The 26,048-nt window shown below is 48.0% G+C and overlaps 2 protein-coding genes across 4 annotated transcripts; both read left to right on the top strand.

Moving 5' to 3' along the window:
* The first annotated feature begins 6 nt into the window (after positions 1–6).
* atr (ATR serine/threonine kinase) lies at positions 7–21,477 on the top strand. Of its 2 annotated transcripts, none has more exons than XM_010886233.4 (45): positions 7–510; positions 744–835; positions 910–1,062; positions 1,179–2,065; positions 2,238–2,371; positions 2,657–2,851; positions 2,949–3,109; positions 3,225–3,380; positions 3,460–3,658; positions 5,393–5,646; positions 5,735–6,032; positions 6,138–6,309; positions 6,403–6,558; positions 7,404–7,694; positions 8,059–8,148; positions 8,275–8,501; positions 8,852–8,995; positions 9,089–9,182; positions 9,545–9,670; positions 10,905–11,111; positions 11,228–11,341; positions 11,450–11,565; positions 11,675–11,795; positions 12,092–12,229; positions 12,401–12,611; positions 12,710–12,876; positions 12,959–13,123; positions 13,227–13,318; positions 13,412–13,681; positions 13,832–14,017; positions 14,127–14,283; positions 14,376–14,475; positions 14,588–14,667; positions 15,280–15,422; positions 15,709–15,806; positions 16,281–16,510; positions 16,624–16,758; positions 16,951–17,154; positions 17,594–17,737; positions 18,342–18,492; positions 19,501–19,657; positions 19,931–20,084; positions 20,338–20,489; positions 20,660–20,762; positions 21,121–21,477. In XM_010886233.4, the coding sequence occupies exons 1-45, from the start codon at positions 458–460 to the stop codon at positions 21,292–21,294; spliced, it is 7,851 nt and encodes a 2,616-aa protein (XP_010884535.2). In that variant the 5' UTR covers positions 7–457; the 3' UTR covers positions 21,295–21,477. The 2 variants fall into 2 exon arrangements, with proteins under 2 accessions (XP_010884535.2, XP_010884534.2); XM_010886232.4 differs by having other exon boundaries at positions 2,229–2,371.
* A 272-nt stretch (positions 21,478–21,749) lies between these two features.
* Positions 21,750–26,048, top strand: LOC105019802 (endophilin-B1). 2 transcript variants are annotated; one of them, XM_020042137.3, is made up of 10 exons: positions 21,750–22,137; positions 22,226–22,348; positions 22,771–22,912; positions 23,001–23,129; positions 23,557–23,690; positions 23,782–23,874; positions 24,153–24,236; positions 24,352–24,465; positions 24,551–24,651; positions 24,960–26,048. In XM_020042137.3, the coding sequence occupies exons 2-10, from the start codon at positions 22,292–22,294 to the stop codon at positions 25,243–25,245; spliced, it is 1,140 nt and encodes a 379-aa protein (XP_019897696.2). In that variant the 5' UTR covers positions 21,750–22,137; positions 22,226–22,291; the 3' UTR covers positions 25,246–26,048. The 2 variants fall into 2 exon arrangements, with proteins under 2 accessions (XP_019897696.2, XP_010884530.2); XM_010886228.4 differs by having other exon boundaries at positions 21,751–22,348.

The following is a 26,048-nucleotide window of genomic DNA, read 5'->3' as shown; positions in this document are numbered from 1 at the left end:
AATTAAATACTAATGAATAAACACATAAGAAACCCCCTCTGTGTTCATGAAAACCATATACGGAGTTTATAAAATACCGTTAATGGGAGAGAAAATAAGTCTTCATAATAAATTATCTGTTGATTGTTATTATTCACCTGCAAAGTATATGGTATAAATACAGTGTAATAAAGTTCAGCAGAGTAGACTTGCCTAATCAGCAAACTGTAAATTCGATACGTGTGGGTTGTCCATACTTATTGTTGCATTTTCCTCATGCGATAGCAGTTTGAGTTTTGAAGTGTTTTGAATCAGCAATGAACCTCTACAGTTGCCGTAGCCAAACGTCACTTAGGAGCGAAAGTTTTCAAATGGAAGACATGAGAGTTGAAGATTTCCCCCCCTCATTACGGTCTAAACTTACAGTCTAGCGATTTTTGAGTAAAGAGTTTGATGATATTTTCACCTTTCTGTAAATATGGAAGGCTTGGAAATGTCCGCAATGATACCTGCATTGCAGGAGCTGGCGAGGTGAGTGAGGATAGCTCTGTATGGTCTGGATTGTTATTGTTTTGCTAGCTTAAATGCTAACCCTGCCTGGCTGACTTACGATATGTGTCCCAATTTTTCCAGAATCCAGAAATATTTAGCCTCATGACTTGATGAGCGTCAAAAATACTAAATAGCTAGGTGACTTGCTCATGTACTGTACAAACAGACGTAAGTCGTTGGACACTTGAGAGTTGAGTGTTCTTCACTTTCAGTGCCACCGCGGATGAATATAACCAGGTGGTTCAGAAGCCTCGTCAGATTCTCTGTCAGTTCATTGACAGAATATTGACAGACGTAGATGTCGGTAAGTACTTTTCTTTATGTCTCTTTCTTTCCCTCTTGCCTAATATGTTTACTATTTGTATATGTTTGTTTCAGTTGCATTGGAGCTGTCTAAGAGGTCTAGTTCAGAGCCAGCTTGTGTGATGCTATTGGACTTTGTTCAGCACATTGTGAAGTCTTCATCACTGATGTTTGTGAACCCTGCCTGTCAGCTGGTGCATTACACAGAGACACAGCAGAGCAGCACCGGTAGGAATACGCAGGTGTATAAATATATTTAAATACAGACGTGTATAAGTATGTATATTTAAATACACATCTGGCCCCTCCTTGCACACTGTCCCCTCTTTTTCTTGTCTTGGTAGAATTCAGTAGGTGGGTAGTTGGCAGGTTGCTCCGTGTTGCAGCGTCCCCGGACTGTGATGTCATCCATGGGCGTGTCTCATCCGTGCTTTGTTCCCTGCTGCATGCACTCAGGCCGCGTGCACCATTCACTTTCAGCGTGGTCGTTAACGATCTGCTTCAACTAGCCGAGGACCTCAGCAATCTACTGTACACACACACGCACTCACACACCCCAGGAACACACACACACTCAACAGGCGCACAGATATTGTGGCCCGTAACTCTGCAGTGTTTCTCAGTCTCTTTGACCCCTCACCTTACAACATCACCCCTCCTCCTTCCCTCGCCTGCTGCTATGGAAGCTCTTGTTGCTGTGACGCTGAACGTACTTACCGATGCCCTCAGGGGATTGAGCAGCCCCAGGGAAGTGGGAGTGGCTTGGGAGGCGGGCTGTTTAATCTTGGCCTATGGGAGTGTGCGGCTAAAGAAGGTTGCTATGCTGATGATAAGAAGGTTGGTGGAGATTCGTGGGTTCAAGAAGAGGAGGAGTCAGGAGTTTTTTACCGCATACCTGATGCTGCTGGACACACACACACCTGAACCGGAGCCTTACGGGGGAGAGTTACTGAAGCTGACACAGTGTGTGTTTGGAACTGCACACACAACGGCTCCAACACACACGCACTTTGAACGTACCCACCTGGCCCAGCTGCTGGAACGCGTGTGCATTCTGGCAGGAGCCGGGCTCACTCTGGGGTCAGAGGTCAGCCAAACACTGAGCTTTGTCTTTAGCTTCCTGTTGTGCGTTCCTCTGGGGTATGAAAGCGCCCCGTTACTACGGCGACAGAGAGTTACTGACGTCTGCCGAACCCTGGCACTTTCCATCGGGACGGAGAAACAGTCTGAGGTACACAAACACACATCACAGAGACAGAAAGAGGACTCATCTCTTTCTTACGGTGTCTGTAGCAGCATGGATAACATCATTATTGAAACCGGTCATTAACCAATTGCGTTTCGTAGATGTCCTGTGTTTGTTGTGGACTGACCGGACAGTCATTGTGTGTCAGTGTGTTCAGGGGTTTGTCTACGCTGCCATGAAGGCGGAGGCTGCCGTGGCCATCCGAGAGAGGGATGATGGAGAGACTGCTGCTAAGCGACCCTGTCGACCGATCAACCCCCTGACCACCAAGATAGCCAAAACTCCCCTGATGTAAGTCACCGTTTATCGCCCTATCCAAGTGTCCTTGTCAACGTTTTATCACCTCATTCTCTGTGTGTGTATTCATGTTTTACTAACGTAGTGAGGACCAAGAACAAGGATAGTAAAAGTTAGGTGAACTTGACCTACAACCTTATGCCTGAGGAAGAAGGCTTTATCCGGCTTAGGGGTTAAAATTGTGGTTAGGGTACATTAAGGGTTTGTTTTTTAAAGGTTTGGTTTGGGTGTGAAGGATATAAATTATATCCTAAAACATTTGTGTGTGTGTGTGTTCAGGGAAATAGACATGCGTGTTAATGAGGTCTGGGCGGCAGTTAGTGACCGGTTGGAGGACCTTTTGACCTCCCTGGTGACCTGTAACCTTGACCTGACCATCCCTCAACCTAATGCTGACCATCAGATGACCATGAGAGCTCTGGAAGGACTATCTAACATCCTGCACCTGGCTGGCCTCTGCTACACAGATACCAGGTAACACACACACACCCCCGATTAGGCGATTCCAGCATTGTAAAAATAAACCTACTCTTACACAGATCTATCTCTCGATGTTTCTCTCTTTCTCTAGCTCCTCTTATGTCCTCTGGGTGTCGACCTCCACTCTGAGCAGGGCTTTGGAAACTTGTCAATCACTACTGGGCAGGGCTAAGTCTACTGACGACCTCACCCACTTAAAGCCTGCTGTCCAGTTGGCTGTCAGAATACTGGACTCTGTCATTTATATGACCAGTAAGGACCCACAGGAGTCTTGGCAAACCTTATTCAGTATACACACACACACACACACACACACACACACAAAATAATAATATTAATTATATTAAAACAATGTGTGTGTTTGTAGTGAGCAGCCGGGCAGAGGACACTGGTCTCCAGACGAGTGTGTGTGCATTGCTTTCTCTGCCGTGGGTGTGTGAGCTGTCGTCGGTCCCAGCCTATCAGAAGACAGGATTCCCACCCAGCCTTCTCGACCTATCGAAGAGACTAGCTACGTGCTTCAGTGAGTTACCTTGTGTGTGTGTGGGTTATGTAGTGTTTTAAAAATATATATTTTAGGTATGTAACATTTGTCTGTGCAGCCCCCCAGGTCCGTGCGGAGTGTGTGTTCCTGCTGTCTCTGCTGCGTGGGAATGTGTGTGAGTCGTGGCGTGTGTGTGTGTTTTCCCGAGCGCTGGAGAGTGAGCACGAAGTGGTCAGGGCCAGCGCTGTCAGAAGCTTCCCACTACTTCTCCATTACCTGGGACACACACACCACAACTTAACACAGAGCACCTTAATGTAAGTACACACCACAACATAACACACAGCTCCTTAATGTACAGTGGATATAAAGTCTACACACCCCTGTTAAAATGCCAGGTTCTTGTGATGTAAAAGAATGAGACAAAGATAAATCGTGTCAGAACTGTTTCCACCTTTAATGTGACCTATAACGTGAACAATTCAATTGATAAACAAACAAAACTTTGAGGGGAATAAAAAATTAATAGAAAACTCACAATAACCTGGTTGCATAAGCTTGCACACCCTTAAACTAATACTTTGTTAAAGCACCTTTTGATTTTATTACAGCACTCAGTCTTTTTGGATAGGAGTCTATTAGCATGGCACATCTGGATATGGCAATATTTGCCCACTCTTGTTTGCAAAAGCGCTCCAAATATGTCAGATTGCGAGGATATCTCCTGTGCACAGCCCTCTTCAGATCACCCCACAGATGTTCAACTGGATTCAGGTCTGGGCTATTCCAAAAACGTTAATCTTCTTCTGGTGAAGCCATGCTTTTGTGGATTTGGATGTGTGCTTTGGGTCGTTGTCATGCTAAATGGTAAACTTCCTCTTCATCTTCAACTTTCTAACGGATGCCTGAAGGTTTTGTGCCAAGATTGCCTGGTATTTGGAACTGTTCATAATTCTCTCCACCCTGACTAAGGCCCTGGTTCCAGCTGAAGAAAAACAGCCCCAAAGCATGATGCTGCCACCACCATGCTTCACTGTGGGTATGGTGTTCTTTGGGTGATGTGCAGTGTTGTTTCTGCGCCATACAAACCTTTTTGAATTATGGCCTGAAAAGTTCAACCTTCAACCATCATACCATAACACATTTTCCCATATGCTTTTGGGGGACTTGATATTTGTTTTTGCAACCCTCAGCCAGGCTTGGATGATTTTCTTCGTAAGAAAAGGCTTCCTTCTTGCCACCCTATCCCATAGCCCATTCATATGAAGAATATGGGAGATTGTTGTCGCATATAGCACACAGCCAGTACTTGCCAGAAAATCCTGAAGTTCCATTAATGTTGCTGTAGGCCTCTTGGAGGCCTCCCTGACCAGTTTTCTTCTTATCTTTTCATACATTTTGGAGGGACGTCCAGTTCTTGGTAATGTCTCTGTTGTGCCATATTTTCTTCAATTGATAATGACTGTCTTCACTGTGTTCCATGGTATATCTAATGCTTTGGAACTTATTTTGTACCCTTCTCCTGACTGATATATTTCAACATTGAGATCCCTCTGATGCTTTGGAAGCTCTCTGTGGACCGTGGCTTTTGATCTGAGATGCAACTAAGAACATTTCAGGAAAATCATACTAGAATAGCTGAACTTTATTTGTGATTAATCAGAGTCACTTTAAATGATGGCAGGTGTGTCTTGACTTCTATTTAACATTAATCTGTGTTCAGATTGGTTAATTCTGAACACAGCCCCAGTTATAAGAGGGTGTGCACACTTATGCAACCAGGTTATTGTAAGGTTTTTATTTAAAATCTTTCCCTCTCAAATATTTCACATTATAGGTCACATTAAAAGGGGAAAACATTCTGACATTATTTATCTTTGTCTCATTCTTTACATCACAAAAACCTGGCATTTTAACAGGGGGTGTGTAGACTTTTTATATCCACCATAAGTACACACACACATCACAACCTAACACACAGCTCCTTAATGTACAGTGGATATAAAGTATTCTAAGTGTGTGTGTGTGTGTGTGTTCACGTGCATTTGCAGGCGTATTCTAGAGGACACCTCAGAGCAGGTGAGGGCGGAGCTAGCTAGTATTTCTGGTCACCTGACCTGTGTCCTATCAGGGACCTCCAAAATAACTGTCAACCACGCAGAGCCTCTTCCGCTGCCTACAATCCTCTGCTCTCGCCTTGGCCTGGTAGCTGAGCACATTGAGAAGCCCACTCCTATTGGAGCATCCATCATCAAGCCCCTCCTCCCTCTGCTCCAGTCGAGCTGCAGCAGTTCCGCCAAAAGAGGTGTGTGGGTCAGTATGTGTTCTAGCTTTAATGTTGCTGAAATAAGAGTTTGGATTCTGACGTGTGTGTGTGTGTGTGTGTGCGCCAGCATTCCTAGAGTCTCTACCCCACCTCTGCCAGCACATCAGCCTTGGAGGTGGAGACCCTGACACTCTAGCCATTCTGAGAGGTCTCATTGGTCTAGTGGAAGACCCTGACCCGTCAGTCAGAGCACTGTTCAGCCAGTCAGTTCGCTTCTTGCTAGCAGAGCCCGCTGCCGACTCCGACCAGGGACCAATCAGCGAGCTGCTGCTGTCCCGCGTGACGGAGGCGTTCACAAATGCCAAAGTCAGCCGAGATGATGAGTTGCGCCACACACTCATACTTACCACTGGAGAGATTGGAAGGTAACGCATGCAGCCAATTGGGAACGCCATTAAGCCATTGATTAAGTTGAACACGAACGGGCTCAGTTCAAACCTCCTCTCTCTCTCTCCCTTTCTACCCCCCAGGGCCGCTAAAGACAACCTGGTTTCATTCTCTCTCCTGAGGTTGCTCCACTGTCTCCTGTCCAAGTCCTCTCCTGTCTCTGTGTCGGCCTACTCCCAGATCACTGCCCTGGCTGCGGCTAAAGGGCTAAAACTGCAAACACTGTTCAGCCAGTACAAGAACCCTGTCTGTCAGGTGACCCTCGCCGCCAGACACGCACTTGTTTTCAGAATAATCCAGTTCCACCAGCCATGCTATGTATCAGCTAACAAGTGCACGTGTGTTTAGTTCCTGGTGGAGTCTCTCCACTCGCGTCACGTCAACGCCCTGCGGAGCACGCCGGAGCAAGGCAGCCAGCTAGCCAATCAGAGGGAAGTAGCACTGGACATTCTGTCTCAGGTCGCCCACGCTTTTGACTTCCCTGACCTGCACCGCTTCCTCTCGGTACACAAATGCAGCTTTCATTTTCTTAATAATAACCTGTCTGTTAGATTGCAGGCCTATGTAAGTCTGTTAGTTATAGATGGCCTAAACCAGAGGTTCCCAAACTAGGGGTCGTGACCCCACATGGAGCCACCTGATATGAAAATGAGGTCGGGGGAGAATGTTTTACAATTGAATCTCATAGCCTCAAATAAAAAAATATGGTTATATAATTTTTCTTCACATGAGACTTTTTAGATATCGAAATGGGGTCATCGGCCCAAAATGTTTGTGAACCCCTGGACTAGACTCTCCTCGTCAAAATAAAGCAGCTCTAACCTTAAATGGATAGTTCACAATTTTTCCAATGAGGCTCTTTATCTTCTCACCCAGAGACCGATAAAATTGTGGATACAAGTTTTATGTCTCTGTAACCAGTATGAAGGTCACAGAGACATTAGCATGATGCCATTAGCATGATGACAACAAGAAGTGTAGATGTTGGTTTGAATCATGGTGCTACAGCAAGGGGAAGTGGAGGATTTGGTGGATGGTCCTAGTGACTGGTATGTTGGGCACCCGCCAGCTCAATCGTGGCCTGGAGATGATTTGAGAGATGGGCATCGGAAGACATGTCTTGATCTTCAACTCCCCATGCACCTGTTGTGTAGTTGTGGCTACAAGGCAAGGCCATAAATGTGTATTCTGAGACATAAAAATGTAATCCATCATTTAATCTGACTCTGGGGGGGAATCCTGAACTACTCCTATAAGTGTGCTCTCACGCAGAGACCTTTTAGAAATACTTGAAGATCTGAATGTTACCATTTCATGTGCAAGTATTTAAAATATGTGTGTGTTTTTAGCGGACTCTCCAGGTTCTCCTTCCTTATCTGGCTGCAAAGGCCAGCGCCACAAGCTCCGCCCTCATCCGGACGCTTGCCAATGAGATGAAAGCGAACCGGCGGGAGATCCTTATCAACAACTTTAAGTATATCTTCAGCCACCTGGTGTGCTCCTGCACAAAGGAGGAGCTGGAGAGGGCCTTTCACTACCTCCAGAGTGAGACAGAGATTGAGCTGGGATCTCTGCTGAGGCAGGACTTCCAGGGCCTGCACAATGAACTGCTGCTACGCCTGGGAGGAAACTATCAACAGGTATCCAGGTGCACACACACACACACACACACACACACACACACACACACGCTACTGTTAAGCTCCCAGTCAGAAGCTTAACCCTTGCCCTAACCCGACACTAAACTTAACCTCGACCCCTAAACCCTCTGTCTAACATCAGTGTTCTAAAAGTGGGGACCAGAAGAACAAAAAACATCAAAATTTAGATTTTATTTCTCGTTTTACAGATTTTGTGAGGACTTCTCTGTTGTGTGTACATGTATGACTGGGTTTTATGTTGCATGGTCAAAAAGTTGCGACTAGTATCCTAATACTGGTGACCATAAAGGTCTTCTGTGTGGTTTGGACCTGCTTGAACGTGGTATTTAAAATGTATTTGTAGGTGTTTAATGGTTTGGCCATCCTGGCCTCCTTTGCCTCCAACGACGACCCGTACCAAGGACCCCGTGACATCACCACCCCGGAACACATGGTAATGACATCACACGGACGACGTCATCAGGTTTCTGAACGGTGACTAGGAGGTGCATCAGTACTCCGGCCGTTGTGAGGCTTCGGTGTCACTGAGTGTTTGCCCTCCCCCGTCTTCCCTCCCCAGGCGGACTACCTGCAGCCGAAGCTCCTGGGCCTCCTGGCGTTCTTCAACATGCAGCTGTTGAGCTCCAGCGCTGGGGAGAAGGAGCGGAAGAAGATGGCCCTGACCAGCCTGATGGCCCTGATGAAGCTGATGGGCTCTAAACACACCAGCTCTGTCCGGGTCAAGATGATGACCACACTACGGACCGGACTGCGATACCGCGAAGACTTCCCCATGCTCTGCTGCCAGTCAGTACACACTGTGTCCATTAACTCTGTCACACGCTCACGTGGCAGGCAGGGAGGGCAGTGGTTAGAGCCCTCGGCCAGCTACTGAAAGATAGCTGTTTTCGAATCCTAAGCCGACAAGGTGAAATGTTAATCTGCCCTTGAGCTAGGCTCTTCACCAGATCTGTTGCCAACAATGGCTAATCCCTGTCTATGACATCACACTTCAAGGATGTTTTAGGGAGAGTAGGGATGTGCAAACAAAACATTTTAATTTCACACCAGCCCGCTGGCACACTAACAACAAACGCACGGCCACACACAACGTCAATTCGCTAACTTCCTGATTGGGCTGTTTCCTGTGCGGACAGGACGTGGGAGTGCTTTGTGCGGACCGTAGAGCCCGCCCACCTAGGCCCGCTGCTCAGTCATGTGATTGTGGCGCTTCTTCCCCTGATTCCGCTCCAGCCCAAAGAGACTGCTGCTATCATACGTTACCTCATACTGGACAACAGGTAACACACACACACGCACGCTGTGTGGTACAGGGGAAAAGGTGTACCAGTACCACACACACACACACCCGTAACACTGTTTGTGTGGCACAGGGAAGAAGTACAGGATTATCTCCATGAGATCTACTTCCTGCCGGACCACCCTGAGCTGAAAGACATACACACCATCCTGCAGGACTACAAGAAGGTAGAAACACACACGCTAGTGTGTTACTCTGGGATAATGTGTTGTCTATTGAACAAATCCCATTAAAACTGCCTTATTCCTGTACAGTATGATTTCCCCCCCTCCATGCTGGCCAGAATGTGTTTACTCCCTATGGAACTCTTAACTCACGACTGGAGAAGTATCTCTGGTGTAAAATATACAATAACAACCGCTTGGCACATTGGGTTAATGTCAATGTCTGCTTCCTACTGGCCTGGATGTTACCCTACCGCCCCTGGTCCTCCTAGATCCCCCAAAACACCGGCGTTGTACTCTGCTCGGGGAACACTCTATACTGTCACTTGACGATGGTGTTACCCATTGGGTCCTCTTCTGTCTAGTTGACCTCTAGGACCTGTGACCTGACCGCCACGCTGCAGCTCTCCATGAGGGCCGTCCAGCATGAGAACGTGGATGTCCGGGTTCACGCCCTAACCAGCCTCCGGGACATGATGCACAGCAACCAGGTGTGTTGAGTGTGTGTTGAGTGTCTCATTTCCACTGTGAATGCGTGTGTAGGAGAGGTTGGTGAGACAGGTGTGTTGAGTGTGTGTGTGTTGAGTGTCTCATTTCCACTGTGAATGCGTGTGTAGGAGTGGTTGCTGAGACAGGTGTGTTGAGTGTGTGTGTGTTGAGTGTCTCATTTCCACTGTGAATGCGTGTGTAGGAGTGGTTGCTGAGACAGGTGTGTTGAGTGTGTGTGTTGAGTGTCTCATTTCCACTGTGAATGCGTGTGTAGGAGTGGTTGCTGAGACAGGTGTGTTGAGTGTGTGTGTTGAGTGTCTCATTTCCACTGTGAATGCGTGTGTAGGAGTGGTTGCTGAGACAGGTGTGTTGAGTGTGTGTGTGTTGAGTGTCTCATTTCCACTGTGAATGCGTGTGTAGGAGAGGTTGCTGAGACAGGTGTGTTGAGTGTGTGTGTGTTGAGTGTCTCATTTCCACTGTGAATGCGTGTGTAGGAGTGGTTGCTGAGACAGGTGTGTTGAGTGTGTGTGTGTGTTGAGTGTCTCATTTCCACTGTGAATGCGTGTGTAGGAGTGGTTGCTGAGACAGGTGTGTTGAGTGTGTGTGTGTGTTGAGTGTCTCATTTCCACTGTGAATGCGTGTGTAGGAGTGGTTGCTGAGACAGGTGTTTTGAGTGTGTGTGTGTTGAGTGTGTGTTGAGTGTCTCATTTCCACTGTGAATGCGTGTGTAGGAGTGGTTGCTGAGACAGGTGTGTTGAGTGTGTGTGTGTTGAGTGTCTCATTTCCACTGTGAATGCGTGTGTAGGAGTGGTTGCTGAGACAGGTGTGTTGAGTGTGTGTGTGTGTGTGTTGAGTGTCTCATTTCCACTGTGAATGCGTGTGTAGGAGTGGTTGCTGAGACAGGTGTGTTGAGTGTCTCATTTCCACTGTGAATGCGTGTGTAGGAGTGGTTGCTGAGACAGGTGTGTTGAGTGTGTGTGTTGAGTGTCTCATTTCCACTGTGAATGCGTGTGTAGGAGTGGTTGCTGAGACAGGTGTGTTGAGTGTGTGTGTGTGTTGAGTGTCTCATTTCCACTGTGAATGCGTGTGTAGGAGTGGTTGCTGAGACAGGTGTGTTGAGTGTGTGTGTTGAGTGTCTCATTTCCACTGTGAATGCGTGTGTAGGAGTGGTTGCTGAGACAGGTGTGTTGAGTGTGTGTGTTGAGTGTCTCATTTCCACTGTGAATGCGTGTGTAGGAGTGGTTGCTGAGACAGGTGTGCGCGTCGGAGGCGGTGGAGCCCGTCATCTCGTCGCTGGTGTCGGTGTTGCTGCGCGGCTGTCAGGACTCGTCTCCCACTGCCCGGCTGCTGTGTGGGGAGTGTCTGGGGGAGCTGGGGGCCGTGGACCCGGGAAGACTGGACCTCTCCAGCACACACACGCACGGCAGCAGTAACACCTTTGTGGTAGGGACCATTTTAGACGTCTTTGAGTGTTGAGTGGTGGAGGACAGTAACTCATTCTCTGTGTATGTGTGTGTACGTGTGTGTGCGTGTATGTGTGTGTACGTGTGTGTGCATAGAGTGGGGTGGAGGACAGCAACTTTGCCTATGAGCTGCTGACAGAGCTCACCAGGACTTTCTTGGCGTACGCTGATGATGTCAGAGCCCAAGACTCCGCCGCCTATGCCATGCAGGTAGGTACACACTCCATCGACCTGGGAAGTGGATGGTATTACATAAACACGTGTTCACTGACATGCTATTTGGTAGTGAAGACGTGTAAATGCGCACGTGTGTTCCAGGAACTGCTCTCTGTGTTTGACTGCCGTGAGGGGCGTGTCGACTCCCCGGGCCGCCGGCTGTGGAGGAGGTTCCCTGAACAAGTCCAAGAGATTCTGGAGCCTCACCTCAATAGCAGGTACTCTGTCTCACACACACACACACACCTTCTTTACCGCCACAGACACACTGTTTAGATGTCGTCACATAATGACACAGTGTGTGTGTGTGTGCGTGCATTTGTATAGGTATAAAAGCAGTCAGAAGGTGGTGAACTGGTCCAAGGTCAAGAAGCCCATCTATCTCAGCAGCCGAGGAACCAAGTTCTCTGATTGGTCCGCAACCTGGGCTGGATACCTCATCAGCAAGGTAACCCCTGTCCAAACTATTATTTCCTTGCCAGCTACATTGGCAGGCTGCATCTGTCTTTCATTCATATTCCTTCAGAATAAAGTATAGATTCTCAGCTGTTCAAATTTGAGCCAGAGAAATAAATAAACATAGTGACGGTAATAAAGAAATTACTATCACTATAATACAAACGGCAATATATATTTGTCTGTAAATAGGTGTGTATTACTTACTCTCTTTCTGTGGTACAATTCCTACATGAAAAATCTATTTTTACTTTCTCAACCGACTTAAATCATTTGGGTATATTTCAGGTGAGACATGAGTTGGCCAGCAGGGTGTTCACCTGTTGCAGTTTCATCGTCAAACACGACTACAAAGTCACCATCTACCTGCTTCCCCACGTCCTGCTTTACATGTTGCTGGGCTGCACTGCTGCTGAACAAAAAGAGGTAACACACTCTTCAACAGTACCGGAACACATTACAGGTAACACACACTTCACCAGTACCAGAACGTTTAAAATCAGTACCGGAACGTATTCGTAGGTCAGATCGATGCTCCTCACTCCAGCAGGGATTTGATTGTGACATGAATCAACTCCTGATGTTCCATGTCTCCAGGTAACGGACGAGATGCTTGCTGTGCTCACAGAGGGCGATGGGTGTGGCGGGCGCGTCCAAGAGGCTGCGTCCAACCTATCGCAGCTCAGCACTCAGAACCAGGAAGCCACTTCCAGCCTATCACAGCTGAGCACCCAGACCGTGTTCAGTATGCTAGCCCACCTCACCCAGTGGAGCCGACACACACTGTCGTCCAGAGCCAAACAGAGCGGTAAGTAACACACTCAACATGGACGCAAAAGTCTTCATAGCTGGACCTGAAAATCCATAGTCACGCGCTGCATTCTGTGTGTGTACGTGTGTGTACAGAGAGCGGTGACTACCAGCGAGTGGTAGCGTTTCTAAAAGGCATCCCTCAAGATGTTCTGGCTAAGGCCTCCCTACGGTCCAAAGCCTATACCAGAGCCCTGATGCACTTTGAAGCCTACATACTGGAGAACAACGAGAACATTCAGGATCATCTGTCCTTCCTACAGGTCGCGCACGCACATGCAGACCGTCCCATCACTTACGGACGAGTCACGTGCGTGGGTAATAAACGCCGACTCTGTGTTTCAGACACTCTATGCTGCCATGCACGAACCGGACGGCGTGAGGGGCGTGAATGCTCTCCGGCGGGAGGAGCCGTCGCTACGGGAACAGATCCTAGAACACGAGAGCATCGGGTTGCTTAGAGACGCCACGGCCTGCTACGACAGGGCCATACAGCTGGAGTCAGACCAGGTACACACACACACACACACACACACGCACGCATTCATAAAGTCTGTACAACGTGTGTGTAAGATGTCCCTCACATTCTCCATCTCTGGCTGGCTGTCTCTAGATTGGTCACTACCACGGGGTGATGAGTTCTATGCTGGGTCTTGGGCAGCTTTCAACTGTCATCACACAGGTCAATGGCGTCCTGGCCAACAGGTGAAACACACAAACACTGCTACTGCCTTACGGTTGTTTATTGCATGGTCTATTAGAACTATTAAGTTTGTGTGTGTGTGTGTGTGTGTTTAGGCCACAGTGGAAGTCAGATCTGAACACGTACAGGGTGGAAGCTGCCTGGAAGCTCAGCAAGTGGGACCTTCTGGAGGACTACCTGGGCTCGGACCGGAAGTCCAGCACGTGGGGAGTGAGACTGGGCCAGACGCTGCTGGCCGCGAAGCGGAACGACGCCGACACCTTCTACCAAAAACTCAAGCTGGTCAGGACAGAACAGGTGGTGCCTCTAGCTGCTGCCAGCTACGAGACTGGCACCTACCAGAGAGGATACGAATATATAGTCAGGTAACGCACACACTGCTTCATACACACACACACAGCTTCATACACATATATACATATACACACACACACAACTCTTATATACGCGTGTGTGTGTGTGTGTGTGTGTGTGTGTGTGTGTGTGTGTGTGTGTGTGTGTGTGTGTGTGTGTAGGCTCCACATGTTGCGTGAGCTGGAGCATGCCTTTACTGACCTCCAGAGACAGAGAAAATGCCACACCCCCAGTCCGGCCACCTTGCCCCCCGATTGGCCCGATCGGCTGGAGATGACCCAGAATTCTTTCCGCGCCAAAGAGCCTATCCTGGCTCTGCGTCGTGCACTTCTAAGTCTCAACTCAGGGTGAGTGACATGAGAAGGTGTTATCGACCCAGTTAAAGCCTTCTGGGAGAGAATTCACTTATTAGAAGCCAATTTCCTCATTTTGTGTGTGTGTGTGTGTGTGTGTCAGTGAGTGCGAGGGGTTGGTTGGAGAGTGCTGGTTGCAGAGTGCCCGTGTGGCCAGGAAGGCTGGACATCACCAAACAGCCTTCAACGCCCTGCTAAACGCCCAGAACACTCACACCGCCGAGCTGCTGACAGAGAAGGCCAAGTGGCTCTGGTCTAAGGTACACACACACACATACATCAACACTCACCTTCTCGCTTACACACACACACACACACACACACCTTGGTTTTTGTCTTTCGGTCTCTGTAGGGAGATGTCCACCAGGCCTTGATTGTCCTCCAGAAGGGAGTGACTCAGTGTTTCCCTGACGACCAGCCTCTATCTGACCAGAGGAGCATTCAGACCAAAGGTGAAGTCCCAACATTGGTGACAGTGATTTGTTATTACCATGCCCAAGATGAAGCCGAACATTAAAACCAGTGTCAGCAGCCCAGATAACCGGACTATCATACTGTCTACAGGTAAAGCCATGCTACTGGTCGGACGCTTCATGGAGGAGACAGCCAACTTTGAGTCCAACGCCATCATGAAAGCCTACAAGGTACGCTCATATCTCCCCTTACCCAGGGTGTTTACAAAAGGTTTCCCTCAGGCCCACTTCCAATCACGAGATCAATCCCCTTTCCGTGGTTAATGCTTTTCCGTGACAGTTGTGGTCTTCATGTTAGGTAGATATAGTTGCCGGTACTGACCAGAAACCAGACGTCTGAGAACGGCCCGAGGCTTGCTTCAGCAAACTGCCGTAGATTCAGAGAAAATAATTTCCAATTGTGCTGTACTGTTGTTTGAATGAACCTTGTTAAGTTGTACTGTTCTCATTTGGTTTGTTTATCTCCCTGGGTTTCTGGGGATGAGCGCAGATGAAAGCAGCCTGCTGTGTGAGACTCATCAGTTAGACAGATTATCACAAGGGGGCGCCACTTATCCCAGGGCAGCAATGTTATGAGTTAAACCTATAAAGAGTAACCCTGTTGAATATTACTTGAGAATCCAGTTATTCTTGGTAGATTGTGCAATAGTTTCTTTGCAAATGTTAATTTCCCCTCCCACCTTGCCGATCCATCACAAGCCCGACACTTTGGGAAGCGCTGCCTTAACGCATTCTAACCCAAGTCTGACCAGTTAACAGGACCGACCTCTTTCCTCTCACTAGGATGTGACCACCCTGCTTCCAGAATGGGAGGACGGCAACTTCTACCTGGCTAAATACTACGACAAGGTGATGCCCATGGTGACGGACAACAAGCTGGAGAAGCAAGGCAACCTGATACGATACATCGTCACCTACTTTGGAAAGTATGACCACTACCTCTGCAGTCCTGTGGTCATACTGAGACATTTGCCTGTCTGGTTACTGATCTCGGTTCCCTGTGGTTTTTGTGTCCTGTGGTCATATTGAGACATTTGCCTGTCTGGTTACTGATCTCAGTTCCCTGTGGTTTTTGTGTCCTGTGGTCATACTGAAACATTTACCTGTCTGGTTACTGACCTCTGTTTCCTGTGGTTTTTGTGTCCTGTGGTCATATTGAGACATTTACTTGTCTGGTTACTTACCTCTGTTCCCTGTGGTTTCTGCGTCCAGAGCACTGCAGTTTGGGAACCAGTACATCTATCAGGCCATGCCTCGGATGTTGTCTCTCTGGCTGGACTTTGGGGCCAAAGTGTACGAGTGTGAGAAAGGTGAGGACTGTGTGTGTCTGCAGGGGTTAGGTCAGTTAGTGTGTGTGTGTGAGAGACTTTGGTTGGTGTTTCTCTTGCTGTGCGTGTGTGCGTGCAATCTGTGTGTGTGTGTGTGGTCACATAATAACATAATACAGTACCTTAAACCAAAAACTGCTCACAGTACCAACCTCAGTTATTAGTTGGGAGAGTTGCAGAGTTTAGTTAATCGTCAAATTTTCCACAGGATGTTTTGTCTTTGAATAGGCTGTCTTCCTGAAATCAGATAAAGGTAAAATACAGGTCACATATATTTCACCTCCCCATGTCCAAGTGGTGTTGATGTGAAAGGGGATTACTTTCAATTTGCATCGACAAACCCTCTCAGAGACACCCAGGGATGTGTCCTGTCCACTATCATCTCCAGACCATTTGGATGACACAGAGATAAAACGGATGATGGACAACGCTAACATAACGTCCGTTCCTCCTCAGCGGGGCGGGCAGACCGCCAGATGCGCTTGGAGCTGGGGAAGATCAACCAGGTGGTGAACGACCACGGCGTTAGCCTGGCTCCGTACCAGTTCCTCACGGCCTTCTCCCAGCTCATCTCCAGGGTGTGTCACAGCAGCGACGAGGTCTTCAGCGTCCTCATGGCCATCGTGGCCAAGGTGCTTCTGGCCTACCCTCAGCAGGCCATGTGGCTGATGACGGCCGTGTCCAAGGTGTGTGTGTGTGTGTGTTTATCTTATGGGTATTTACATTTGTGTGTGTGGCATGTATTCGTGTCTTAATGTGTGTGTGTGGCTGTCTTAATGTGTGTGTGGCTGTTTTCCAGTCATCCTACCCCACTCGTATCAACCGCTGTAAAGACATTCTGAGGAAGGCCGTGAGTATGAAGGAGAGCCTGGGCAAGTTCATAGGAGACACCAACCGACTGACCGACAAACTGCTAGAACTCTGCAACAAGCCGGTACACACACACACACACACACACACTCTCTTTCTCATTCTCAAAATACATGTTCTACACAAGCACCAACAAACTGGAGGTCTGAAATGATGTTGTTATAACACAATGCTGACTGATAGATACTAACCAGGGATTACTGATTTCCACACTGACTGGGCGTTGCTCCCTGTCTTCCCGACCTGTGTGTTCCAGGTGGATGGGAACAGCAGTACTCTGAGTATGGGGGTTCATTTCAAGCAGTTGAAGCGCCTGGTTGAAGAGCCGTCGTTCAGCCAGATCCTGATCCCTCTGCAGTCTGTCCTCATCCCCACGCTGCCCTCTACTGGCCCTGCTAACACACTGCACCACGACGCCTTTCCCGGACACTGGGCCTACCTCGACGGCTTTGAGGATAGTGTGAGTGTGTGTGTGTGGGTTTGTCTGTCGGTCTATACTATACTCATGGGGGCCAAATGTCATAATGAGTATAGTAAAACCAGAAAACATTGGACTCATGGGGACCTTTTGCCGGTCCCCATGAGGCAAAAGTCAATTTCCGGCTCATGGTTTAGGTTTAGGGTCAAACTTACAATTCATTTTAGAGTTAGAATTGGGGTTTCTTTAAGGTCCAGGCGTTGTTGGTTAAGTTTAGGGTTAAAGTTAGGCATTACATCTAGGTAAAGTTTAGGCATAAATGTTACTTTATTGAGGTTAGGGTTAGGTTTAGGGTTAAGATTAGGGCAAAGGAGCATGCAATTTCTATTTTCTGGTCCCCATGAGGATAGATACACACAAGTTTGTATGGCTATCTCTCACACGTGTGTGTTTGTGTGTGTGTGTGTGTGTGTGTGTATAGGTGGAGATTCTGGCCTCGCTCCAGAAGCCTAAAAAGATTGGCCTGAAAGGGAGCGATGGAAGGAGTTACACAATGATGTGCAAACCGAAAGACGATCTCCGGAAAGACTGTCGCCTCATGGAGTTCAACTGCCTCATCAACAAGGTGTGTGTGTGACAGGTTTTCAGGCATGGAACTCAGAAGCGGAACATGTAACAGCTTTGGGTGAATCTATACAACATCCTTCAGTCCACTGAGCCCTGGGTGTTCGTTGGTCTTAGTTGTAAGGATGGGAGACGTGAGCCAAACTACACATTGACCTTCTAACTGGCAGCTTCTTTCAGGACAAGGCTAGAAAATATAAGGTGTGTGGTGTGTGTTGCCAAAGTGGATGAGGAAGTTGGTGTTGTGCAGAACTACGTGGTCATGGGTGAACAGGAAGTTGAGCAGAGGGCTAAAGAAACCGCCACTAGGGGGCCTGGTGTTACTTGTCTGGCCTTCAGAAGGTCCAGTTTCCAGGTGCCCTGGTCGGTGTCAATGCTCAGAGCTTGGTGACGGATTCAGAAGGAACAACCGTGTTTTGAGGGAGTGGGTCGAGTGGTAATCTGCATTTTGACGCAGCTCCATCGGGTGAATGCGACGGAGAGGTTGTTATTAAGATGTTACCTCGGTTTTACTGGGCACTGGGATTATAATGGTCTCCAGCCTGGATAGACAGGGGTTGAAGATGACTGTGAAGATGTCTGAAGAAGTGTCTGTGTGTGTATAGTGCCTGCGTAAAGATGCCGAGTCCAGGAGGAGGGAGCTTCATATCCGTACGTACGCTGTGATCCCTCTGAACGAAGAGTGTGGCATCATCGAGTGGGTGAACAACACCGGAGGCCTCCGCCACATACTGACCAAACTATACAAGGAGAGAGGTACTCACACGGCTGACCGACACGCCAAACCCATCACGCACCACACGCCAAACCCATCGCTCACCACACGCCAAACCCATCGCTCACTACACGCCAAACCCATCGCTCACCACACGCCAAACCCATCGCTCACCACACGCCAAACCCATCGCTCACCACACGCCAAACCCATCGCTCACCACACGCCAAACCCATCGCTCACCACACGCCAAACCCATCGCTCACCACACGCCAAACCCATCGCTCACCACACGCCAAACCCATCGCTCACCACACGCCAAACCCATCGCTCACCACACGCCAAACCCATCGCTCACCACACGCCAAACCCATCGCTCACCACACGCCAAACCCATCGCTCACCACACGCCAAACCCATCGCTCACCACACGCCAAACCCATCGCTCACCACGCGCCAAACCCATCGCTCACCACGCGCCAAACCCATCACTCACCACGCGCCAAACCCATCACTCACCACGCGCCAAACCCATCACTCACCACGCGCCAAACCCATCACTCACCACGCGCCAAACCCATCACTCACCACGCGCCAAACCCATCACTCACCACGCGCCAAACCCATCACTCACCACGCGCCAAACCCATCACTCACCACGCGCCAAACCCGTCACTCACCACGCGCCAAACCCGTCACTCACCACGCGCCAAACCCGTCACTCACCACGCGCCAAACCCGTCACTCACCACGCGCCAAACCCATCACACACCACGCGCCAAACCCATCACACACCACGCGCCAAACCCATCACACACTACGCGCCAAACCCATCACTCACCACACGCCAAACCCATCACTCACCACGCGCCAAACCCATCACTCACCACGCGCCAAACCCATCACTCACCACACGCCAAACCCATCACTCACCACACGCCAAACCCATCACTCACCACACGCCAAACCCATCACTCACTACAAACCAAAACTTTTGCACACTACACACCTGTTCACACACAAACTCACCCACTTCTGTGTGTGTTTAGGTATCATGCTGTCCGGCAAGGAGTTGAGGAAGTTCATCCTTCCTAAGACTGCGCCGTTTGAGGAGAAGCTGTCAGTTCATAAGGACATCCTCTGTCCCCGACACCCCCCTGTCTTCTACGAATGGTTCCTCCGAACCTTCCCTGACCCCACCACATGGTACGACAAAGATCGAAACACAAAAACACCATCCGGATACACACACGTTTTCTGGCCGCTGTGCTTCAAATTCTTAGTGCTTGCTCGGTGGGCTTTTTGAATGAATGTCCACCACTTTGTAACAAGTGCTTTCTAAAAAGAAATTTGATCGACTGACTATTCCCACACAACACTGTCAGCTTCATTCAGAAACATTGGTTGGTTACTCACAGACACACTGTGTTGCGGAGTCAGAAAATGCATTGTGTGCGCGCGCGCGTCTGTGTTTTCTAGGTACAGCAGCAGGTCTGCTTACTGTCGCTCCACGGCTGTGATGTCCATGGTGGGCTACGTCCTGGGCCTTGGTGACCGCCACGGCGAGAACATCCTGTTCGACTCACTGACCGGGGAGTGTGTTCACGTCGACTTCAACTGCCTCTTCAATAAGGTGGGTGTGAGCCCGCGCGAGTCTGTCCCTGTCTTGGTAGGTGTGTGTGTTTTCTGTTGGAGGGGTAAACTCTGAGGAAACACTATTTCACCTGTCCCACAAATACAGTACACTTCGAAGAGGACGTTCTGAGTTCAGAGGCCCGGCACAGTCCCGGCCATATATGTACTCTCTCCCATTCTTCTCTATTACCTGCTTCACTGTCCTCCCATTCCCTCCCCCTTTCTTACCCGACCGTCTCTCTCTCTCTCAGGGGGAGACGTTTGATGTTCCTGAGGTGGTGCCCTTCAGGCTGACCCAGAACATGGTCCACGCTATGGGTCCCATGGGAACAGAGGGGCTGTTCAGAACCGCCTGTGAAGTCACCCTGCGCCTGATGAGGGACCAGAGAGAACCACTCATGAGGTGAGCACTCCTCTACATGCCCAGGGATGCGAATGAGGTCCTCTCCGCACAGTGGTCTGGTTTTCCCCAGATGGAACTAATATGTCATGGTCAAACCCATAAGGGGAGTTGGGTTCCTAAGGATGGATGGCGTGATGTAACAGTGGTTTGGTACTGTCCGTTTGTTCCAGTGTGTTGAAGACGTTCCTCCATGACCCTCTGGTAGAGTGGAGCAAACCCAAAGGATCGTCCAAGTCGCAGGCCAGCGAGACTGGAGAGATAGTCAACGAGAAGGTGTGTTTTTGAATTAGAGTCAAAAAAGCTCCTTATAGGAGGCAAAAATGCTCTTATAAGGAGCTTTCCTCGGTCCCCAGGAGGACAGTCAGTCTCCAGCTTATGGGGTTTGATATAGGGTCAAATTTACAAATGGGGCTAGTGTTTATTATTTTTTTGTGAATTTAGGTCACATATAGGTTTAGGCATCACGAATAAGGGTTAGGCTGTTACGTTTTTCGTTATTTTTAGGTTATTGACGTTAGGAAACATAATTTCTTTAAGTTTTCTGACCCCACAACAATAGAAATGCACAACTGTTTGCGTGTGTGTGCGTCTGTGTAAAGGAATTAACAAACCAATCCTCTTCCTCTCCCAGGCCAAGACTCATGTGTGTGAGATTGAGCAGCGCCTGCAGGGGGTGGTAAAGAGTCATAACAAGGTGTTGGGTCTTCCTCTGTCTATCGAGGGACATGTTCACTACCTCATACAGGAGGCTACCGATGACAAACTACTGTGCCAGATGTACCTGGGCTGGGGCCCTTACCTATAACACACACTCATAGTACAACTGTCACATTCTCCCTTTCTGGCACAGTGTGCTGCATTCTAGGTTATGTCATGTTATTAGTGTCATTGTAATGATTTTTTATGTTTTTGTGAATGTCATCTAATTATCTTTTGCTTTTCATAGGGTAGTGGATTATTTTCCCTTAATAAAAATATGAATACTGTATGTATGTGTGTGTGTGTGTGTGTGTGTGTGTGTGTGTCAGCCAGTAAGGCAACCTGAAATCTATGGTACACATGTACATACACATACTCAAGATTTGATAGATTTGTAGGTTCCAGTAGTATGTCAGATATGCTCAATTGTTTCACAGACCGGGCTGCACAGAATCAATTGATGACCTATTTTGACAATGTTTTTGTCAAGGCCTGGCATCCATTAGCCAACTCATCAGCCCTTACAGGTTAGATCAGGTGATTGGGAAACCCTGGTCTAATCTCATTACATGTTCAGACTAATTGCAGCCTGTGAAACAGATATTTGATCACAGGTGCAGACACAGAAAGATACATGAAGCACTCAATCCAACACGAAAAAACGAGTCTTTAAACGTGGCGGGGTTACTAATCGCACTTGCATCATTGTGCGACATTGTCCGTGTCCTTGCGCTGCCCATCCGCGTCACCAAAACGTCCCTTGAAGGCACAAATAGGAAAAGACGCAGGTGGAGATGTAAACACGGATGTCGCTGTCATTCTCATTTAATCAAACATCCGGATCAAATATATCTAGGTTACCGTGGGTATTCGTAGGTCTTGTAATTTTGAAGAACGTTATTATCGCGTGTTAGAAGAAAAGATCACCGTCAGTCTCACTCTCTATAATGTACGTTGTTGACGCTCTCGGCTTTTCACATCCCAGTAATCTGGTTAGACTGTTTTTTTGTAGTCATCCTTGTCTACTTGACATCTAGCCTAGCTCGAGTACTCTGTAGGAGAGCGAGACCACCGGAGAAATACCGACCGCTGACCTTGACCAGATGGATATCACGAGGCTCGCTGTGGACGCGGGCGCGTTTATCAACCGAGCTGTTCAGGTGAGGAAGAAATATAATTGAACTATTTTGATCTCCAAGAGGAAATGTAACGTCAATATGATTCTTGTACGTGGTACTGGTAATGGCACAAATTACACGTGTAGGCCTACGTTGTTGCCTAATAGCTTGACACGAGTAAACAAATTAAATTATCCTAAGTGAACAAAGCAGGAATAAGCCTATATAAACCGGCAATTTGAGATATTCTGTAACGGGTCAACAACCGGAGAGCGATATAGCTCAGAGCACATGGGGTTTGTGGACAAGTACAAACCCATGTGAAAATATTTCTCAATCGATTTGTCTTGAAATGACATTTCAGTCATAAGCAGACGCTCTTATGCAGAGCAAGTACCGTCGACTTACAGTTACTGCATTTCAATTCAATGTGTGAACACTCCCCTGAACCGGTCTGTCGTCAGTATACAGAAGAAGCTCTTGGGCAGGCTGAGAAGACAGAGTTGGACAGCCGGTTGGAGAGCCTTTTAGACCGCGCAGAGTCAACCAAGACTTGGACAGACAAAATAATCTCACAGACTGAGACTTTACTGCAGCCTAACCCTGGTAGGTTTAATGACTGTGTGTGTGTTTAATGAGTTAGGGAGAAACACCTAAACTGATTTTAACCCCTGACCTCACCTCTACCCTTTAGGAGCTCGTCTAGAGGACCGGCTCTATAAAGGACTGGATTGGAGCGCTCCCCAGAGGCCAACCCCTCAGGAGCTGCTGAGTGAAAATATGATCAATGCTGCTCTGGAGCTGGGACAACACACACCTTACGGTACACCCACAGTTGTAACGAACGCATTGAGACACATACATGCACAAAAACCATTCAGAGAGTGTGTGTGTGTTTTATGTCTATCTATACATATATAGTAAAAAAGGCGTGAGTCAAAAGTCAATATCCGGCTCAGTGTTTAGGGTCAAACTTACAATTGATTATAGAGTTAGAATTGGGGTTTCTTTAAGGTCCAGGCGTTGTTGGTTAATTTTAGGGTTACGGTTGGGAATAAATGTTACTTTATTGAGATTAGGGTTAGGAAAGGGCAAGGGTTAGGTTTAGGGTTAAGATTAGGGCAAGGGAGCATGCAATTTCTATTTTCTGGTCCCCATGAGGATAGCCATAAAAATGTGTGAGTGTGTGTGTGCGTGTGTGCGTGTGTTTGTGTGCGTGTGTTTGTGTGCGTGTGTGTGTGTGTGTGTAGGGAGTACTCTGATTAAGTGTGGGGAGTTAGAGAGGCAGATTGGGATGGCGAATAAAAAGCTGATCCAGAGTACATCCATCAACTTCCTGTCTCCTCTACGGATGTTCACAGACGAGGAGTGCCCTGTTATACAGGTACATGCATAACATCACAATACAAGCACACACTATCACTAAAACACTCTTGACCACTCAGGATTGTGTGTGTGTGTGTGTGTGTGTCTAGAATGAGCGCAGGCAGCTGGTGAATAAGTGGTTAGATCTGGACATTGCCAAGTCCAGGCTGAGGAAGGCCCAGGAAGTAGAAAACGAGGCCAGGGTGAGTAGAGTGACATACCGCTGACAAAACGCTGGACATACAGGACAGAACCATCACATCACGTCTGTCGACCAATGGGACCGTTTTGATGGTGAATTAAAGCTTGAAACATAGTTGGGTCAGGGGAGGAGGTTTGCCTCAGGTTGCCCCCCCCCCCCCCCCCCCACCATCCCCAATTAACAGTGTTGACAACTTATATAGCATGTAAAGTCATGTCTCACCTCTGACAATCCTTCACTCTGTTTGAATGTCTATTTCTCTCTCTGACACTCTCTCAGGGTCTGAATGCTGACCCCTTGGGAGAGGATTATGTTGCACACGTTTCCTACATGTTCAGCTTCTTACGAGTCCGATGGCAGAAGGTCGGTCACACGCAGGAACACACACCCTCCCACACACCAATTTTAACAGTAAGTATCGTTCACAGAATTGATTCATCTGGTTGCTGTCTGTATTTTTTGGTTTATCACATCTCAGATGTGGGCTCAGGAAGTGTCTCAGGCTGAGATGGAGCTGAGGATCTGTCAAAGTCTGTTTGACCGGCAGTCAGAGATCACCAGATTACTGCTGGAGGGAATCAACCCTACACACGTACGTACCCCCCCCCCCTCCCCCACACACACACACACACACACATACACAGGCAGACACTCTCACACTGTCCTGTCTGTTCCAGGCGGCCCATCTGAGGAGTCTGGTTGACTTTGTGGAGGCCCAAGCCAGTTACTACGCTCAGTGTTACCAGCTCACACAGGACCTACGCATGCAACTGGCCAGGTGTGTGTGATCAATGTCAAACATAGTCAAACCTGACCGATCGTGAAACTGCTATTTCTGGCTTAGGAATTATCATTACGGAAATGTATAATTGGGCATATTGTTGGAATTTTGCTACTTTTAGCTTTTGGAAATGCTCGTTAGGTGTTAAGGCTAGTTTTAGTTTACGCATAACGGTCAGATTATTGATGTTAAGGTCAGGGTTAGGTTAAAGGGTAGGGGATAAGGAGCACTGATGTCTGAGTTTCAGGTCGCCACAAAAATAGAAAACCAAACAAGTGTGTTAACTTTATTTTCTCTCTTTGTAGTGGTCCTTCTCTCGGCTACAACAACAACTGGCCCTTAGAAACCAACGAACCATCGACACGTAACCTGCCTATAGCAACCATCCAGCCTTTAGCAGCCTGCGGGTCTTTGATAACCAATCACACAACTTGCCAATCCCTACCAACCAACCAGGCAAACAGCCTATCCTTAGTGACCAACCAGGCATCTGATGACTCGACAGCCAACGAGACCTGGACAGCCATCTCAACATCCAGTCAAGCCATGGTAACCCCCAGGGCCTTTACAAGCAACCCGGTAACCCTCTAATTTAGTTTATTAAAAAAAACAAAATCACAAGACAATGTGTGAAGGATGACAGAAGACTCGAATACATATCAAATGTTGTCTGTGACGCCTCAACAACGAACAAACCAACTCCTGACAATCAGCCAGACAAGCAGCCAGTGTCCAGCAAGCAAGCCGAACCGCCTGACTGTTGAACTGTGTTCTACATATTGTGTGTGAGTGGTGAACAGTTCGTTCAGCCACAACGTCCGTTACCTGTTTCTAAATGAAGGCAAGGCTCCGAGTGGTCACTCACAAACTACAGCAGGCTTTAATTCAGTGCTATTGATTGGTGCGCTGACATTTACTGTGTTGTTGTTAGAGCCAGCCTGACACAGGAGTGTCGGCTAGTGCAAGACCATAATGCATTGCTAATGCCACTGTTGATAGTGATTAATTCAATGTTGGTATCTACCTTCCATAAGTTGTAGTTATCTGTTGGAACACCAATGGAGGCTACTTTGTAAAGGTGGTGAACTTTACATGACTATATGATTATCTTAATGTATACCATAGGCTACTATATAGTATCTGGTGGTAATTGAGGTGTATATTTTGAAATGATTGACTCTATTCTGAGCTTGGTGGGACATAGCTGTGTTAACATGACGTGGCGTGTTCGTAACCTGATCGTAGGATGTCATGGCATAACACGGCGTAACCTGATCATAGGATGTCTTTTGTTGCATATTGTAATAAATGTCTCCTATTGTCAGTCTTTGTGCTTCTGTTTCTGTACCCAGAATTAGTTTCTCTTGTCCGTCATTGGATAGCTTTAGAGTTAG

Source organism: Esox lucius, chromosome 22, assembly GCF_011004845.1.
Source record: "Esox lucius isolate fEsoLuc1 chromosome 22, fEsoLuc1.pri, whole genome shotgun sequence".
NCBI classification, from domain to species: Eukaryota; Metazoa; Chordata; class Actinopteri; order Esociformes; family Esocidae; genus Esox; species Esox lucius.
Note: the sequence above shows the minus strand (reverse complement) of the source record. Positions and strands in the feature narration are given on the sequence as shown.

Excerpts from the sequence above, each read along its gene's own strand:
- atr (XM_010886232.4), top strand. The coding sequence starts at position 458 with ATGGAAGGCTTGGAAATGTCCGCAATGATACCTGCATTGCAGGAGCTG. Across the intron at positions 13,319-13,411 it reads AATGGCGTCCTGGCCAACAG|GCCACAGTGGAAGTCAGATC; the intron begins GTGAAACACACA and ends GTGTGTGTTTAG. Across the intron at positions 19,658-19,930 it reads TTCCCTGACCCCACCACATG|GTACAGCAGCAGGTCTGCTT; the intron begins GTACGACAAAGA and ends TGTGTTTTCTAG.
- LOC105019802 (XM_020042137.3), top strand. The coding sequence starts at position 22,292 with ATGGATATCACGAGGCTCGCTGTGGACGCGGGCGCGTTTATCAACCGA. Across the intron at positions 22,349-22,770 it reads TTATCAACCGAGCTGTTCAG|TATACAGAAGAAGCTCTTGG; the intron begins GTGAGGAAGAAA and ends GTCTGTCGTCAG. Across the intron at positions 22,913-23,000 it reads TTTACTGCAGCCTAACCCTG|GAGCTCGTCTAGAGGACCGG; the intron begins GTAGGTTTAATG and ends TCTACCCTTTAG.